Source organism: Malania oleifera, chromosome 2, assembly GCF_029873635.1.
Source record: "Malania oleifera isolate guangnan ecotype guangnan chromosome 2, ASM2987363v1, whole genome shotgun sequence".
NCBI lineage: Eukaryota > Viridiplantae > Streptophyta > Magnoliopsida > Santalales > Ximeniaceae > Malania > Malania oleifera.
In genome coordinates this window covers 127,151,065-127,168,579 of record NC_080418.1, presented here as the reverse complement: position 1 = coordinate 127,168,579, position 17,515 = coordinate 127,151,065, and the positions used below count along the sequence as shown (strand labels likewise).

Below are 17,515 nucleotides of genomic sequence, written 5' to 3'. Positions count from 1 at the left end.
TATTCACCGATCTCTGAGCAAAACTTCTGAGTTTTGAATCAATCAAAAGAAAGAATCCCAGTGATGTTCTCTTTTAGCTTCAATTCTATTCTTCATTGATATTTACATTGAAGTATTGATTAGCTGTGCTATATTTTGTACTAATCTTCTCTATTTGAGAGTACTTCTTGTACGCAAGAAATTGTTCGTGTTTTCTTGACAGTTCAAGGTTGTTGAATTGTTGTACCATGCGTGGGGTATCGTTTGGAGAGGTGTATTCTAGCCTATTGAAGGAGGGATTGTAAGGTTGCTCCTACCCACAAAGGAGTGTTATAGTGGAATCCTTAGGTGGTGTTGCCTAAGGTGAGGACGTAGGCGGGTATAGCCGAACCTCGTAAAAACTCGGTCTCACTCTCTTTCACTAAACTTTCTTTAATTTTCAGCACATATATAACTGCGTGGTTGTTTATTTCAAATCTATAAATTGTGTGAATTGGTTATTAAATAAACCGAAAATTAATTTAACTTTGGGATTGTGGAAACCAAACGGGAGTACGTTGGTTGATCAATACTTATTGTGGAAACCATAAGGGAGTACATTGATTGATTTACACCCAAGACTCATTAATTGAAAGTTTATTTTCTGAGTTTTGGAAGAGTGTTGGAAATTTCAATTGTGCTTCATTAAATCTATCAACACAGGGCTTTTATCAAACTCTACTTTGAGTTATTTAATCGCTGAATCTTGGAAGCTTTGCTGAATTCATTCTATAGTGGGAATCTTGTTGTGATTATCTTGTTGAGTAGATTGAAATATTCAAAAGCTGAAAGTATTACATTGTGAATTCATTGGTTGGGTGTTGATTGAAATTATTGCAAGATCAAGTTGACATACTCATTAATAGAGGCTTAAAATTTGAATTCGATTTTCAGCTGGACTAAGTGATTAAAACTTAAACATTACATTTGTGATTGTTGAATATAAAAAAGTTCAGAAAGAATTTATAAAAAGATTCTTAAAGAAATTTTTAAAACCCAATTCACCCTCCCTCTTGGGGCTATACCTTAGTTTTCAGGCTGGTTGTGCGGATACACGTCGCTCCATCACTGGTTGGTGTGTGTTCTTAGGTGATGCATTGATCTCTTGGAAGAGTAAGAAGCAAGACGGAGTTTCTAAGTCATCGATGGAATCTGAATATCGGGCGATGTCTTTTGCCTGTTCTGAAATTATTTGGCTTTGAGGTTTGCTTGCTGAGTTAGATTTTTCTGAGACCGATCCTACACCTCTACATGCCGATGATACGAGTGCTATCCAGATCATGGCCAATTCTGTCTATCATGAGCGCACGAAGCATATTGAAGTCAATTGTCACTTTATCTAGTGAAGTATTTGAAGCTCTTGTTATAACTCTTCCACACATTTCCACTGAATTACAAATTGTGGATATCTTCACCAAGGCTCTCACTCGTCATCTACATTGCTTCCTAAGTAGTAAATTGATGCTTGTTGATCAAACCACATCAATTTGAGGGGGGCTGTCAACGGAACAGCAAACAGCAAACAGCAAACAGCAAAGCAAAAGATTTCTTTCCTTACTTCAGCCCACAATTATTTTCTTATTTTTTAATTCATTATTTTGTACAATTAGCATATATTTAGTTTACATGTATAGAGCTAGAATCATGCTAGACCTTATTTACTTTCCATGTATAACACTCTTGTAAAGTCTATATAATATACAGAACTTGAGGCTAGATTATTCGGCCATTCACACAATACTTTGACATCCTTGACTTATTTAGGTATTCTTTTCGGTGGCAATCCATTGTGGTCCGCCCCTTCCCCGGACCCCGCATACGTGGGAGCTTTGTGCACCGCGCTGCACTTTTTTATTTAATTTAATTTAATTTAATTTTTTCGGTGGCAATCCCCATTTTGTTTGTTTTAAGGATCTAGATGGTTGGAAAGTGCTCGTTTTTCTTTGGGGGGCAGGGTCGGGGGCGGGGGGCTATTTTAATTGAGGTTTGTATTTCCTCAATATCTCTTTATTTTTTTGTTTGTGTTGAAAGTTCTTGTAGATGTTGTAAATATATTTGAAAGGATTATGAGGGATCTTCTTTGGTGAGGCTTGCAGTAGAGAAAGATGGGAGGTTGTTTGTAGGTCTAGGGTTGAGAGTGGGGGCGCTTAGGCCTCAGGAATTTGGTGTTTAAAAGCTTGCCCTTGTGGGTGAGTGGCTATGGCGTTTTTTTTCGGAAACTAGTTTTTCTTTGGCAGAGTTAGCAAGAGTAAATTTGGTTTGCATGCAAATGGATGGGATGCTAAAATTTGGTTTCACCTTTTTCTTTCCTCTTCCTAAATACATAGTGGGGGATGGTTCATGTGTCCATTCCAGGGGGATCTTTAAGTAAGAAAGCATAATTTTTCTATGCTTTTCCTACTCCATTTCTTGTTACTTTGTATTCGAAAGCATCCGTTCTTTATTTTCCAGTTATTCATAAAGATTGCATTTCCTAAGGTTTTCATTTTTGTAGGAATCTTAATGATAAGGAGGCTGAGGAGCTCTTCGTGCTTCATTTGTTGGATTCTTTTTGGCCTTCCTATTGAGGTGTTATAGACCAAAGACAAACACCTTGTGAGTGGTCAGCACTAGTTGTGGCATGCCAGTTTAACCAGTCAGCTAAAAGTAAACTGCATGATGCAGGAGCAGCAACAATGATCTGCAGCCATTAGAGATAAGAAGGGAGTAAAGGGGAAGAAGGAAGAGGAAGATAGGAGAAAGGAGATAAACACACGTTCACTTTCTCAATTCAAATTCAATAACCAACTTCTACATGGTCTTCATACACAATTTATAAGAAAGCCTCTAATACATGAAATTACACATATACCCCTGAAACTACATGGAATTACAAATATATATATTTTTATAGCAAGAGAAATTTCAAATATGGAAAGAATTTACAAGGTGGGAAATAAGACATCTCCCAAAAAAATCTGGAATGAACCAGAAAAACCCTAAAACAAAAAAAATAATCTGAAATTAATCCAACCAGTTCATCCAATAGTTTCCATGAAAATTCTAAACTTGACACATCATAAAAAGGTCAAGAACTAAATCTTTTCTCACATCAAGTATGAATTCAACTTCTTCCCAGAAAAAATCGTGCATTACGTTCCAACCATAGACCCCATAAAACTGCATACTTGCTACACTTCCATAGAGCTGCCCTATCCTTTCTTCTTCCAATGCCTGCAAAAGAAGTGATTAACAAGTCTTCCACTGAACAGGGGCATACCCAACTCTCTTCCATAAAATCGAACATCTTATTCCAGATCCTCCATGCAAAATCATAATGCAAAAGAGATGAGAGGCTGTTTCAGAATTCCTGTTTCAGAATTCCTAATCTGCAGCAAGTTATTGGTATTAATTTTGTCAAGCACAACCAACAAAGTAAATGCTTTAATTTTTGTGGGTACTTTAACCTTCCAAATAACAGGATAAAGAGGAAAGGGAGAGTTTGAATAGGTAAAAAACTTACAAGAAAACACCCCTGAATGATCCAGACACCAAGAACGAACATCCCTAAGTAAGGATAATTTGCAATTGTTCAAGATGGACAATTCTACCTATCATGATTACAAATAAGCCCATAAATTGCACAAATATTACAAATAAGCCCCCAGATACACGTACTCCTATATTAATTAGGCTAAACACACAATTAACTATTAAGTAAACCCAACAATCCCTTTACCTTATTCCTCTGAATTATTCTTGAAGAAGGATCTTTCCATGGTCTGCTTCTTATCCAACATCAAATCTCCCCCAGTTAGAAAAAATCCAGCCTCAAATTTTGAAATGTTAATCAATCAAATTTAAGAAGCAAACTTGGACTCTTCTAAAGCGGCTTAAGCGAGAAAATAATCCATGTTCCCATTGACATCATCATAAACTTGAATTGAGAATTGGCATCAATGAACTTATCAGGGATGACAAAACTCTACATTAGGAATGTTTGAAAGACTTTTGATGTCTTTAAACACATGCATTTTCTTGCAGTCTTCAAGTTGAGTAACTCTGACAGATTCTTTGTCTTGGTTGGTTGGTAGAGCAGTCTTCAAAATGGTCTTCTTCCCATTATAGTGGAAAACTTATGTGTTCTCAAATCCTTGAGTCACACCCAAATCATCTAACCAAGGAAAACAAAGGATAACATGGTCAGTATTCATAGGCATGATATTACGCCAAACATTAGCCAACTTTTCGAAAACGTGTAAAGTAGTATTATCAATCCAAGATATGTCATAAAGCTTTGGGTGGGGTTTCGAATGAAGTTGCATACGAGTGACTCCATTTCTAGAAACCACATTCATAGGTTATCTTCCTTCAATAATGTTTTTGCAAACATTTCCTCCACACTTGAGAAAGGTGTGAAAAAGCTTGAAGTTTTGCCCAAAGTGAGACAAACGGCATCCCTTTTTCCATTAATTTGTCAACATATTGCTGGGTTATACATATATACACTGCAACTATATATCACCAAAAGTCCATAAGACATTTGCCCACAATTCTCAATCTAATCATGCAAAATAATGAACTTGACTCCATATTTTCAAGAGATCTCATCAAGTCTCTTTTAATCTTGAGTGTCACGTAGAAATGGAACAAATTCACTTTGAGAACTCACAAATGCTGCAATGCAACCTATTTTTGATGCTTGCTGCGACAATTTCTCACTTTTTGTATCCAATTATCACATTTGCTTACAAAGTATCAAGTCTACTCACAAAATATCATGCTACAAATCAAACTATCATGTAAGAAACCCAAAATATCGTGGCTGAGGCAATTTATCGCGAGAATGAAAATTGCAAAACAGATTGAAATTTTGCCTTGTGCGATGCCGGCATGTGGGGCATGTGAGCCTCCAGTGAGGGCCCTCTGGCTATGAAATTTCAGGCAAAGGTAGATTGGGGTGTGGGGAATACAGTGGTGGTGGTGGTGTGATGAGAAAAGTACAAGAAAGGGTCGACAGCTGGGCAGTCTTCTGCCAGCATGTGGGATCACACACCTGGTCTGACTGTGATTGAATGTTACAGGCAAGCTGTTTGGTGGTGTCTGTTTCTGATGGCATGGAAATTTTCATGAAAATATTCGAGGGAAGGAGTGTTTGAAGGTTTAGGGACACGACTGGGTTTTTTTTTGAAGTTCAGTAACTGTTCCTCTTTTTTTTTTTTAAACTGAAATTCAGGGCAGAGAACAAGAAATCAGAATCAGAGAGAAAGAATGAAGAGAAACAGAGAGAGAAAGAAGACGAGAAGAAGGAAGAATAAGGGGGAAGAGAAGAGACCTGCAGGCAAGGAAATTAGAAATCAGAGAGAAGAAAAGGGAATAAGAAGAAGAAAAAGGAGAAGGAGGAGGTAGAAAGAAAGAGATCTGCAAACAGCACTGAGAATAGAACAGAGTAGTGAAAAGAGAAAGAAGAGAAATTGGAGGCAGAAACGAAGAGGGGGAGAATGAAAAAAGAAGAAGAGGGGAAGAAGAAGAGTGGAAGGAGATGATGGGCGAATTGAAACGGAAGAATGGAGATTGTGGTTGGGCTCTGATACCAAATGATGCAGAGCAGCATCAATGATCAGCAACCATGAGAGATAGAATCATAGAAGGGAAGAAGGAAAAGGGAAGAGAGGGGAGAAGAGATATGAGGGGCAAACTCATGCTTGCTTTCTCAATTGAAATTCAACAACCAACTTCTACATGGTTTTTACACACTATTTATAAGAAGGCCATTAATACATGAATACATGTACCCCTAAAACTTCATGAAATTACAAATAAACCCCCTAAATTACACATATGCCTCCAAATATACATAATTCTATATTAATTAGGCTAAACACACCATTAACTATTAAACAAAGCACCCAATCCCTTGACCAAATTCCTTTGAATTATTCTCCAAGAAGGATCTTTCCGTGGTTTTGCTTCTTGTCCTACATCACCATGATTTCACTTAACAAATTCACAACTATTGAATATATAGTAAGTGAAGTACCAAGCAAAAATGAATGTGAACAAGAGTCAAGTAGCAAATCGTAAAGGTATGCAATTCATTTATCACAGTAAGCAACATGGGTTTAACAAAGGAGGCATGAGGCTAAACATATTTGCAATAGGTAGTGAGTTTTACAATGATTGATGAAAATTCATAGAAATATCAATGTGACCAAAGAATCGTACTCCCTATTTTCACTAAGCATTATCCTACTCAAAGAATAAAGCTTATGCTAGTATTTACACGATGGTTACCCAACCCATGTGGACAAGACAATTGATCACAAGCAAGCATAATATCCTAAACAAGCTTCGCTCATGACATTCTCCACTACTTATGTGGTTGTTGTCCTCATAGACTTTTCCCTTCCGCTTCACTAAGAACTTGTGTGTTGGGTTGTGAGGTCTTTAGTGGTGCTCTAGTTGATTGAATTTAGGTTGGATCTTCAGTGTCAGCAATGAATGGTTTGAGGCAACGTGGAACACAAGGTGCACTTGCAACCAAGCAAGAAGATAATCTTTGTAAGGGGCCTTCCATATTTGCAGAGTAGTCTCCTATCTTAACCTTTTGGTGACTTGATATCTTATTGATGGAGAGAAACAAGCATGAAGTCACCTATGTTGAAGTGTAATGGTCTTCTCCTTTATCTATCCATTTATTCATTGCTTGGAAGCTTTCTTTGCTTAGGCTTGGGCAACCTCTGTGTTCTATCCCCATTCTTTCGTGAAAATGAACCCTCTCAAATTCTTTCTTTTGTATTGATCGTCCATGATGTGAGGTGACAATAATAGCTAGCCTACAACAAGGTCAAAAGAACTTATGTTGGTTTTTGAGCTTTTTTGGGCTTTGAAGTAGAGCTAATACGTGTCGATTTGCATAACTCAATTCTTGTGGTTGGGACTGATGAAATGGTGCAAGCACTCTTCTAGTAGCCCGTTTAATCTTTTCATCTATCCATTCGTGTGAGGGTGATAACTCAAAGAGATGTCAAGTTGTGAACTGAGGATTTTGAAAAGTTTTTACCTAAAAGTTTCATGTCAATATTATGTCTCAGTGAAGATATCTTGGTTAACACTCAAAAACTAAACAATATGTTTGAAGCACAATTGTTTTTTCTCTTGTTGAGTAGTACCTTGGTGTTGAGCTGCTTGAATAGTACTAAACAATATGTTTGAAAATACTGTTTTTCGAAAACTTGTCTATAATCACAAGTATAGACCTCTTGTCCTCAACTCTGGGTGGATTTGTGATAAAATCAAGTGAGACACTTTCCCATGATTTGAACGGTCACGTTGGTACTTGAAGAGGCTTCAGCAACTGTTCAGTCTTCTTCTACTCAACCTTGTCTTGTTGGCAGGTGAGATGGGTTTAAGCATACTCAACCACCTCATCCTGCATGTGTGGCCAATAGCACCTTTTGGTTCAACGATGGTAAAGTCTAATGCTATCTTCGGTGGCTTGCCCGCATGTGTCATGAAGCTCTCGCAACAGTTTCTTCCTCAGGTTGCCATATCGAGACATGAAAAATCGGTTATAATGTATTAATAGTAGGCCATCCTATAACAAGAATTGGTGCGCATTGCTATATTCAACCAAATTCGTGAGGTTTTAGGCAGCTGGATCTTTGACAAAGTTCTCCTTAATGCTCTTTTGCATTATTGTGGTAGCTTTACTTACCATCAAGTGAGTTAAAGTTGTAAGCATGGAAATTCGGCCTCATACTTAGTGCATTTACGACTGGCTTCAAACACCCCACCTTGTGCTCATAGGAGAAATCAAACTTTGCTAGGAATTCTTAACAACGGTCCTACTTGCGAAATAACTTAAGCTATGTAAAGAAATGGCTGATAGCCAAAGTTACCCATCTTCACCATGAATTTAGACCCAAATAGGTAATACCACCACACATAAAGGCAATGAATCATTGCCAATATCTTTGTCTCTTGAGTTGTGTACTTCCACTCAGCTTCACTAAGCTTATAGCTCTTGTATGTATTAGAATGCCTATCCTATAACAACATTCTACTGAGTGCATAGTCTACCTTGAAGGGGTTCATGATGTTTGAAACATCAAGCATTAGATCCCTTATCCTGGCTTCCTTCAAGTTGTCAAAGACTCCTTAACATTACTGCATTTAGTTCCACTTATGAATTTTCTTCAGTAATTCGATTAGTTGGGCAATCCTTTATGAGTACTCCTCCAAGAACTTGCAATGGCAATTGGTGAGTCTAGGAAAAGAACACAACTCCTTGCTTCTTGTTGGGATCATTTTATCTTGAATTGCTTTCACCTTCTCCATATCTATTCGAATACGAACTTGTTCAATCTCATGACGAAGGAATTTGATACCCTTCTAAGTGAAAGAGCAATTCTCTTTCTTCACGCATAAGTTGTTCTCCTTTAGCAAACACCTTCTGTGAATGCTCTTAATGTTCCTCCAATGGAAATACAGAAAACAATGTCATTAGTGTACTGCGACAAACTAGTGGAGGTAGTCATGAAACACTTGATTCATAAGTGTGCAAGTAGTTGGTGCATTCATCAACAGGGTATCATCAAGAGTTCATAATTCCCGTACCACGCCATGCAAATAGTCTTTGATTCACCACGACTATCCTTACCTAATAGTAGCCTAACTGTAAGTCAAAATTTGTGAAACACTTGGTATAACTTAGCTTGAGGGTGGGCCTTGGATCAATGGTAAGGTTGCTCCTTTATGACTAGTTGGTCATGGGTTCGAGTCCAAGGAAGCAGTCTCTTTGCTTAAGAGCAGGGGTAAGTCTATGTACACTATAACGACCCTGCCCCTACCCTCGCAAGGTGGGGAGCGTTGTGGCCTAGGGACCCCCTTTGGTATGACTTAGTTTGATTAGCAATTAGTAGAATGTGACTTTTGTTGTGCATAGTCACTTTGTGAAGCCCATGATGGTCCGTGGATGTCTGCATGCTCCCATCACAATAGTCCACACACATCCATATGCTCCCATCATGATAGTCCTCATTCATCCAAATGCTCCCATCATGTTTTGCTCCAAACAGTGCTTTGGGAGGACATACATAACTTGCTTCCAATAACTTGTCAAGTTGCTTCCTCAATTTTGCTAAAATGCACATTGCACCATGAACCTTTAGTTGGAGGTTTCACCCCTAGTGGCAACTCGATTTCAGGGTTCACACCTTGTCATGGTGGCAAGTTATGTGGTAACTTATTTATCACCACAACCTTGTAGTCCCAACACATTTTGGGTGGCATTAGATACCAGCTCTTGTTTGACATCTTAATCCACCAAAATGAGGTGAGATAGGTTGGTTCACCCCTCCTCAATTGCTTCTTGAGTTGCACAACAAAGAGGAACTTCTCATTGTCTCTTTTCTTGATGTCTTGCAAGAATTTCATTTCAAATATCACTTGGAAATTTTCCCTCGAAACAACTATGAAATTCTCATATCCCATCCAACCAAGCTTCATAGTCACATGCTTGACTACTCCTACTCCTAGTGTAGGTTGGTTTGTAAGTTAACCACATTCATGTGTCATGAGTCCTTATCTAGCTTTAAGTTAAGTCTTTGCACTTCACCCAATGAGACAAAGTTATGACTAGCTTTGTTATCCACCATAGGGCGGGTGCTTCACATTGATTCACAGATCTACAAACATTAACATTTAGCTTGGCCAACTTTGAGTTTTTTCTTCTACCTCTCCAACATGTTGAGTAACCGCATTATAACCATTCTCGGGCTTTCCTCCTCATCCTATCATTGTGTCCCCTCCGCAAGGAAAGCTTGGAAGGCATTGAGTAATGACTTGTGAGGGCAATCAGCAACTTTGTGAAGGCCTCGTCATAAGAAGCATGTGATCTTACACTTACCACCTGATGTGTTAGAAAGATTGAGATGAGGATGCTTCCTTTGAAATTGATTCCTTGTTGGCTCCCTCCTTTTGGGTTTCCCTTCTTGAAAGACTTTCCATTGTGTCCACTTGATGAGCCACTCTCCTACGCATAGGTAAACACTCTCCAAGAGTTGGTAAAGCATGTCGCAACAGCCCATGTAATAGGCAAGTCCTGAACTCTTTGACGATGAAGTTCAACCCTTACCCAAATAGTTTCAGACCTTCAAGGAAATACATTTGTTTGCCTTTCTCTGATGTGTCTCGAATATCCAACATCAAAAAAACAGGGAATTGTTTCACATACTCCCTTATTGTACCCGTGCTTGAGATCTTGCAAACTACATTGAGCATTGTGCTCAACATTCTTAGGAAAGAATTGGCCCTTGAGCTCTCTATTCAAGTCTTTCCAAACATCAACCACACACTGACAAATTAGAATCTCATTGTGCTTGGTACACCATGACAACTTAGCATTCCTGTTCATATATGTTGTTGTTAGGGTTACTTTTGCCTCATGAGTCGGTCCTAACTAGCCAAGTGTTGCTCCATGTCAATAAGAAGTTCTTCAACTCCCTAGAATCTTGGGGATCACTATATGCTCTAGGTTTTAGCACCCTTGTTCTCCTATATTCTACCCTTATAGAGTTCGAATTCCCTAGAGCACGAACCATGAGGTTCATCTTAGCGGTAAGCTCACCAGTGTTGTAGATTTTCTAATGTACCACAAATATCTTATGTCAATTCTTCTATGGAACTTTAATATTGTTTTTGGGATCTCTCCAATAAATCTACATGTTTCTCAAATTTGGCCATCTCTATAGCCACATGGCTGGTAGTTTCAGCATGTGCCTCTAGCGCATTAATTGTGTCAATATTAATACGACATGGTACTCCCATCGATGCTTCACGCAATCCCACAATCCATAGGCAGCGGAATCATGAAGTAATTGACCAAGCTCTTATATCAATTGCTATAGGCTGAACACTTCAAATCTTGTGAAGAGCCATTTAACACTAGTTGTAGAATGCTAACTTAGCTAGTTAGCCAAAAGTAGACTGCGGTTTCACCACATGAACAAATTCACATGCATCAAATACAAAGTAAGTGGAAGCAGTAAGCAAAGATGAATGTAAACAAGACTCATGCAGTAAATTGTAAAACAAGTTAAACAACACAATTTACTAATCACACTTTTGTGGGTAGCGTATGTTTAGCAAGGGAGGCAAGTAGGCTAAGCGCGTATGCTATAGCTCGTAAGTATTACAATGATAGATGAACACTCATTCGCCTCAACTTTCTATGTTAGTCTCACTCTATCACTAGGAAACATCAATGTGATCGAGTCATATTCCCTATTTTCACTAAGGCATTATCCTGTTCAAAGAATAAAACCTTATGAGTATTTACACAATGGTTACCCATCCTTGTGCACAAGACAAGCGGTCATAGACAAGAATAATACTCTAAACAAGCTTGGCTTGTGACAGGAGGGGATGGTAGAACTCAGACGTTGGATGCTTTAGGTGTGTTCTCATGTAATTTTTTTTTTTAAATTTTTTTCCTGAATGATTCCTCAAATTCCTTTCCACTTGCTTTTTTTTTGGAAAACTAAGGTTCCCTTTAAACACGATTCTGTTTGGACTCTTGACAAGACCCTATATTTACAAAAAAACTTATTAAGAGAGAGGAAAAGATACAATTAGTGCATTAAATCCTATTTTCTACATTCTTATCCCCTTCTCAGCTAATATATGAAACTTGACAGATAAGAGTATATTTATTTGAATATTTTGAATTTGGTTATCCTCATCAATTTATGATCATATCTTCCTACTGTACCATTGTTATGAAAATTCAGTTTAAATGTAGCCTGTCATTGACTTTGTTGCCCTGCTCTGTTCTGGTGTTCTGAAATCTGAACTAAATTTGTTTATCTAAAAAATACTAAAATTGAGCTTTGAACTAGTTCTCTAATATTTGCAGGTTGCATTTGCTCCAACTGTTCCACCCCCATTGCAATTTTCACGAATCATCAAACTGGCTGGAGTTTTTTACAATCTTTATACTCTGGGCTTGCCTCAATTTGGTCAGGTGTTTCCCATCTAAATTCATTTTTATTTTATTTTAGTCACAATGGCTTTAGCTCTCTGATCATTTGTCACTTGTCTAGTTGATACTAACATTTTCTTCTGTCTCCTTTTCTCCTTAGCCTCCCTAAAAAAAATTGTTCCCACCTTTCTTGTATGTATATGTAGTTCTAATGCTGTATTGCGTGATTCTGCTTGAGTATTTTTTTTTTCTAATTTTTTTAATAAGTAGATTCTTCTTGAGAAGTTATGGTATAAAATGTCACAAAATTACTTAGTTTAGCCCCTTATTATTATTGATTTTTTATGTGAATAGTTACAAATTATTTGGCTGGATCACCATTTTACATTATTTATTAGTTCCTATTGGATATTGCTTTTTATGTTATAGTTAAATTTGTCTTATTAAACAACTAATTCCTATGATGCTGAGGGTGTTAACAACTATTAATTTACACTCGTACTATACAATTTTTGTTGAAGCATTTCAAACTATGATACAAATACTTTGCCCTGATGAAGTGAACATTTTCTGACACAGGGCTTCAGAATTTTTTCAGAATTTTTAAATACCTTCCGCATGCATATCATATACAGGTTACTCTTAATGAGGCCATAACATTTAGTATTATCATTTTCAAGTTTATTGCTACATGTTCATACTGGTTCCTTGGAGGGATGGAATGTGCATGCATACATGCATGCACAGCAAGCACATTTATGACAGATTCCCTTGTTTTCAGGCTTTAAAGTACCTTGAGGCACAAATAATTAAGTTTAAGTTGTATTAGGTGTATACTTTACGAATTTAGGCATGGTCAATCAGGCATTCGCTCATGAGGCATATGTCATATATGATTGGACATAATTTCTAAAATGTTTAAGCAAGATTTCATGATTCTTGTATCATTAGGTTGTGTATGATGTGATTTTAATATTTTTTTGGGTAAGTAATCTGATTTGACTGCCGTTGTCTTTTTTATTTATTTTGTTATATTTATGTGTTTTTTTTTTTGGATCATGTTCTGTTTGTTTTTGATATTTTCTTAATTTTTTGTTTGTATTTTTTATTTACTTTATTTTATTTGTATGTGTTTTGTTTTTGGGTCATGTTCTGTTTGTTTTTGATATTTTCTTTCATAATTTTTTACATATATCAGTTGGTGATTGTATATTGATGCTGCTTAGTGAGTAAAATGTCTTAAAGAGTTAAATTGTCTATCATTTATTTTTTAATCATTATATTTTTTAGGCTTATAAATATATTATATTTAGATTGGGCTTTTGTTTGGGGTTTTAATGTATTGGGTGTTTTGGATTGTTATAGATGGGCGTTCTCTTCTGTATGTTTTGGATGCTTTGGATCCTCTGATCTTCAGCGAGATCTCTTACATTCTCTTCTGTATGTTTTGGATGCTTTGGATCCTCTGATCTTCAGCGAGATCTCTTACATATATATATATATATATATTTTTTTTTCTTTTGTTTTGTTTTTTTTTGGGTATTTTAGGAGGATTTCTTATCCTCCTTTTATATTACCCTTATATAGAGTCTTCTTTTCCTATCAAAAAATATATTGGATTGGCTCATCCAAACTTAGCTTGCTGTTAGAAGGGATTACTTGTTTTATTAATTACAAATGCACTGTGGAAACCTACTAAAAATTTCTTTTATGTGAACCTCAAATACATTGACATGCTTATATCAGTTATATGCAATACCAGAGTTAAAATCAGTTCTTAAGGATTTGGTTTCTATTGAAGAATGTTGTTGTTGGTGATGGTAATGGGGTGTCAAATGGTGGTGGTGAAAATTGCAGCAGCATTGATCTGACAATGGTGGCCATAGTGTTAGGGCAGTGGGTATAGTTGGTATTGCTTGGGTGACAATGGCATGAGTAGTGGATTTGCAGTAGTTGTTGGCCTTAACAAGGGTTCTTGAGTAATCAATGAATGTTTTGCAAAGTTCTGGTGACCACTTTCATTAAAATTAGTATCATATCTATCTGTTCTTTGTTAAAAAGTTAACTACAGCTTTTTGAGTAGTAGTACTTTTAGCTGGTCTCACAAATCCTTGCTTCATAATTCTTAAGAAAAACGGAAGACAAATTGTATAATTTTACTGCAGTTCTCATTTGTTTGAGGCAGCAAGCTTTTGGTTATTGACTTCAGCATGCTTCCACGAATTCCATATTGTGAAAGGTCCTTAATTTTAATGTATGATTTTTTGTTTGGTGCAGGATGCGGCTTGGGATTCACTGCATGAATTGCAGAATTCTAGGGGTTTGATGTCATGTAAGTGTTGGGCTATTTGTTAATTGTATGGTATTGCGGATAGAAAATTAACTTTACTGCACTTTAATTTTTAGAAAAATCATATATTATAAGCGTTGGGCTTTCTCTGATTTCCAGCATGATGGTTAGCTTCATTAGCTTAATATCGTTTTTTATTAATGTATTAGCTTCCTTTTGTTTTTATTCTTTTCCTTTGCTTTGTTATTATTTTTTTTTATTTATTATGATTTCTCATCGCTTTGGGCGTTATCATTGAATCACAGCCAATTTTGTAAAGAGCATTTGCTTTAATATGCAGTTTCAAGTTCCACAGACAGAATTGTGAGCAATCCTTGCATTCCTAGAGGATATGAGCTAACATCAAATTCGAGTGATTCAGAACTTCTAATATCCCATCCAGTTGGAAACTTTTCTGCTTGTAGACAGGAGGTTTTGTCCTCGTTGAAAAAAAGACAAGGTAGCCTTTTCTCCTCTTTCAATATGATGAGTATTTAAGCACTTCTTTCCTATGTTTTTTTTGGGGGGGGGGGGGGTATTTTTTGGTCCACTGCTTTCTGAGAGCATCCAATGAGAAATTATAAAAGAATCTGGTCCAGCAGTAGAAATTGCTGATAATGGAAAAAAGGTTGGCTAATATGCTGGGTGGATTTCTGACAGATGTATCTGACCTGACCCAGTTAAATTTTTTGAGTGGGGTTTTCTCATTCATATGACTCATTTAAATTGCAGTTTATATTGGTTTGTGCAGGTTGGATAAGTGAATTTTACTTAGTCATTCTATTTTACAATAAATCATGGTAATGAGACTTTATTAAAACCTACAATTATATCCTACAATGTTGAAACATAACAAGGCTTGAAATAAGGCAAATGTTATAAGATTGGATTTTAGAAAAAAACCAAATAAATAAGTGAACATTTTTGAACCCTTGGTAGGGCTGACAATAGGTACCCTTGACATAAAAAGCAAATTTTCATAGTTCTTATCTTTATATGAACTTCTTGACGTAAAATTTTTGGTTTTAAAAAATGTTATATCATTTGATAAGGACCTAATAAATTTTTGACTTTAAAATTTGGCAATTGGGTAAAATAAAACTGTGCTTGATGACGATTTGTCTTCATCTGTGCAGATACATGCTTGCATCCTCCTTGTAGGATTGTCTCATCTTTTCCTGTTGAGTTACAAGGCCAGCCTGTTCCTCCAGAGAACTTTTTCTATACTTCTGAGGTTTGTACAGTGAAGTTAGTTTGAATTTGCTATTGATAACTTACAATCTGGATAAGTTTCGTGCTTATCATATAAATATGCTGGATATCTACAAACCTTCATGATTTTTTTTTTATAAATAAAGGAATATTTATTGAAAATGCGTCAAGGGGATGTCAGCCCGCAATACAGAAAGTCAACCACCCTGAATGGTGTTACGAAGATCAAAGATTACATTATAAATTTATAATCATTTACAACAGTCCCACTATGCCAGCTATCCACTACTCTTTGCTGATCTGGAATGCTGAGGTTGAATGATTGAATACTCTCCTATTCCTCTCTTTCCAAACCCACCAGAAAATTCTGAGGTGAATGAGAGATATAGCCTTTCTCTTCTTTTTGTTGCCTGATTCTCTTTCCAGGCCCAGAGTTCCCCTCTTACAGTGTGGTGATAACCCACTGTTGTCTAGTCAAAGTCAATGCGATATTCCAAAGATTCCTGATCCAAGTGCAATAAATGAGGATGTGCTTTACAGATTATGCATCAGCCATGCAAAGGGGACATCTGTTGGCGATGAGCAGCCCCATTTTCTGCAAGTGATCCAAAGTCAATGTGATTGCCAATTGGAATCATTTTATACCACATGATTTAGTAGATAAGCATTGCCTTGTTCTTGCTCATTTAGGGTATAGAATCTCATGCTGAAGAATAAATTGCTCTAAGAAAACTCAAGAACAAACTTCTTTCACTTATTAGCAGTCATCTACTAATGTTTCAAGTGAGACTGTGTAAAAGTAATGAGAGGATTGAGTCACGCAGATAAGTAATCCTTTGACTTTAATTATCTAAAATTGCCTTAAGGAAAGTTCCCAGTTAAATATTAATCTTTCTATAAAACCAAAGAGGGATAAAATAAAGATACAAAAACAAATAAATAAAGAGGAAAAAATTCAATGAAGCTTCAAAAATCACTGAAGCAGACTCCTTTTAAAAGCTGCAGAGGCAAAGCCCACATGGAGGAAAGAGAAGAGACCCCTTCTTCTAATCCCCACCACCCCACTACAAAGAAAGTTACTCCTGAAGTAACTACATAGTAGACACGTTTTAAAATCCAAAAATCTTCCCTAGCCAAACAACAGATTATGGCAAAGAAGCCCATATTCCAGTCTTTTGGCTTCTTTACTCCTCCCAAAACCCCTGAAGGATAAGAGAACAGATCTTCAAAAGTTCCTGAACAAACTCAAAACCCTCCAAAAGTTCAAACAGCTTATTCCACAGTCTGCAACAAAGTAATTGAAAAGTAGATGGGCGAGTCTTGCCATTACAAAAGCACATCACACAAAATCAAGAGATAGGGCCTTAATGGGCCTTCTGATCTGCATCAGATTGTTGGAATTAAATCTGCTGAAGACCCAAGGCCTAAACAAAGGCCCTAACATTTAGTCTGAACTTTGGCTTTCCAAATGAATTTTTGAGAAAAATGCAAAGCATTAAGTAAAACTATCTAAATACGAGCAGAAAGATTTACAAGAATAAAAATCAATCTTGCTGAAGGTAAAAGGAGTAGAAAATTAGGTAAATGCGTTACATGTGAACACAAGTATTTACAAGAATAACTACTAGAACCCAACTGCTGCACTGAATGACAACTTAAAGGAATCCAATTAAGCAATCTGCAAAGCTAGGTTGTCTGCGGTCCATCCCCATATCATTAAAATTTCTGAAACATTGGAAATTCAGTGGTGGAGTATCCCACTGCAAACTTTAGATATTGTTTGGTATTATTTTTTCTGTTTCTATTTTTAGTTTCCGCATAAGCTTTCAACCAAATTTTATGATTTTTTGTTGTTGAGGCAAGAGATTGCTATTGTACTTTAATGTCCATAATTGATTTTTGTAGATTGAATCATTCACTTGTACAAAATTTTTAATTTACACTTTATGACCTTGTGAATTTAAAATATAATCAAAATGATTAATCCATAAATT

General features: G+C 36.5%; 1 protein-coding gene across 3 annotated transcripts in view; it reads left to right on the top strand.

The window, feature by feature from the left end:
• Window positions 1–17,515, top strand: part of LOC131148009 (probable apyrase 6) — a 63,201-nt gene that overhangs the window by 24,054 nt on the left and 21,632 nt on the right. For 2 of the 3 annotated variants that reach the window (XM_058097744.1, XM_058097746.1), the window contains exons 3-6: window positions 11,915–12,022; window positions 14,258–14,312; window positions 14,611–14,769; window positions 15,446–15,543. In XM_058097744.1, the coding sequence (XP_057953727.1) occupies window positions 11,915–12,022; window positions 14,258–14,312; window positions 14,611–14,769; window positions 15,446–15,543 (420 nt within the window). The remainder of the gene's footprint in view (window positions 1–11,914; window positions 12,023–14,257; window positions 14,313–14,610; window positions 14,770–15,445; window positions 15,544–17,515) is intronic. The other variant, XM_058097745.1, reaches the window with a different exon arrangement.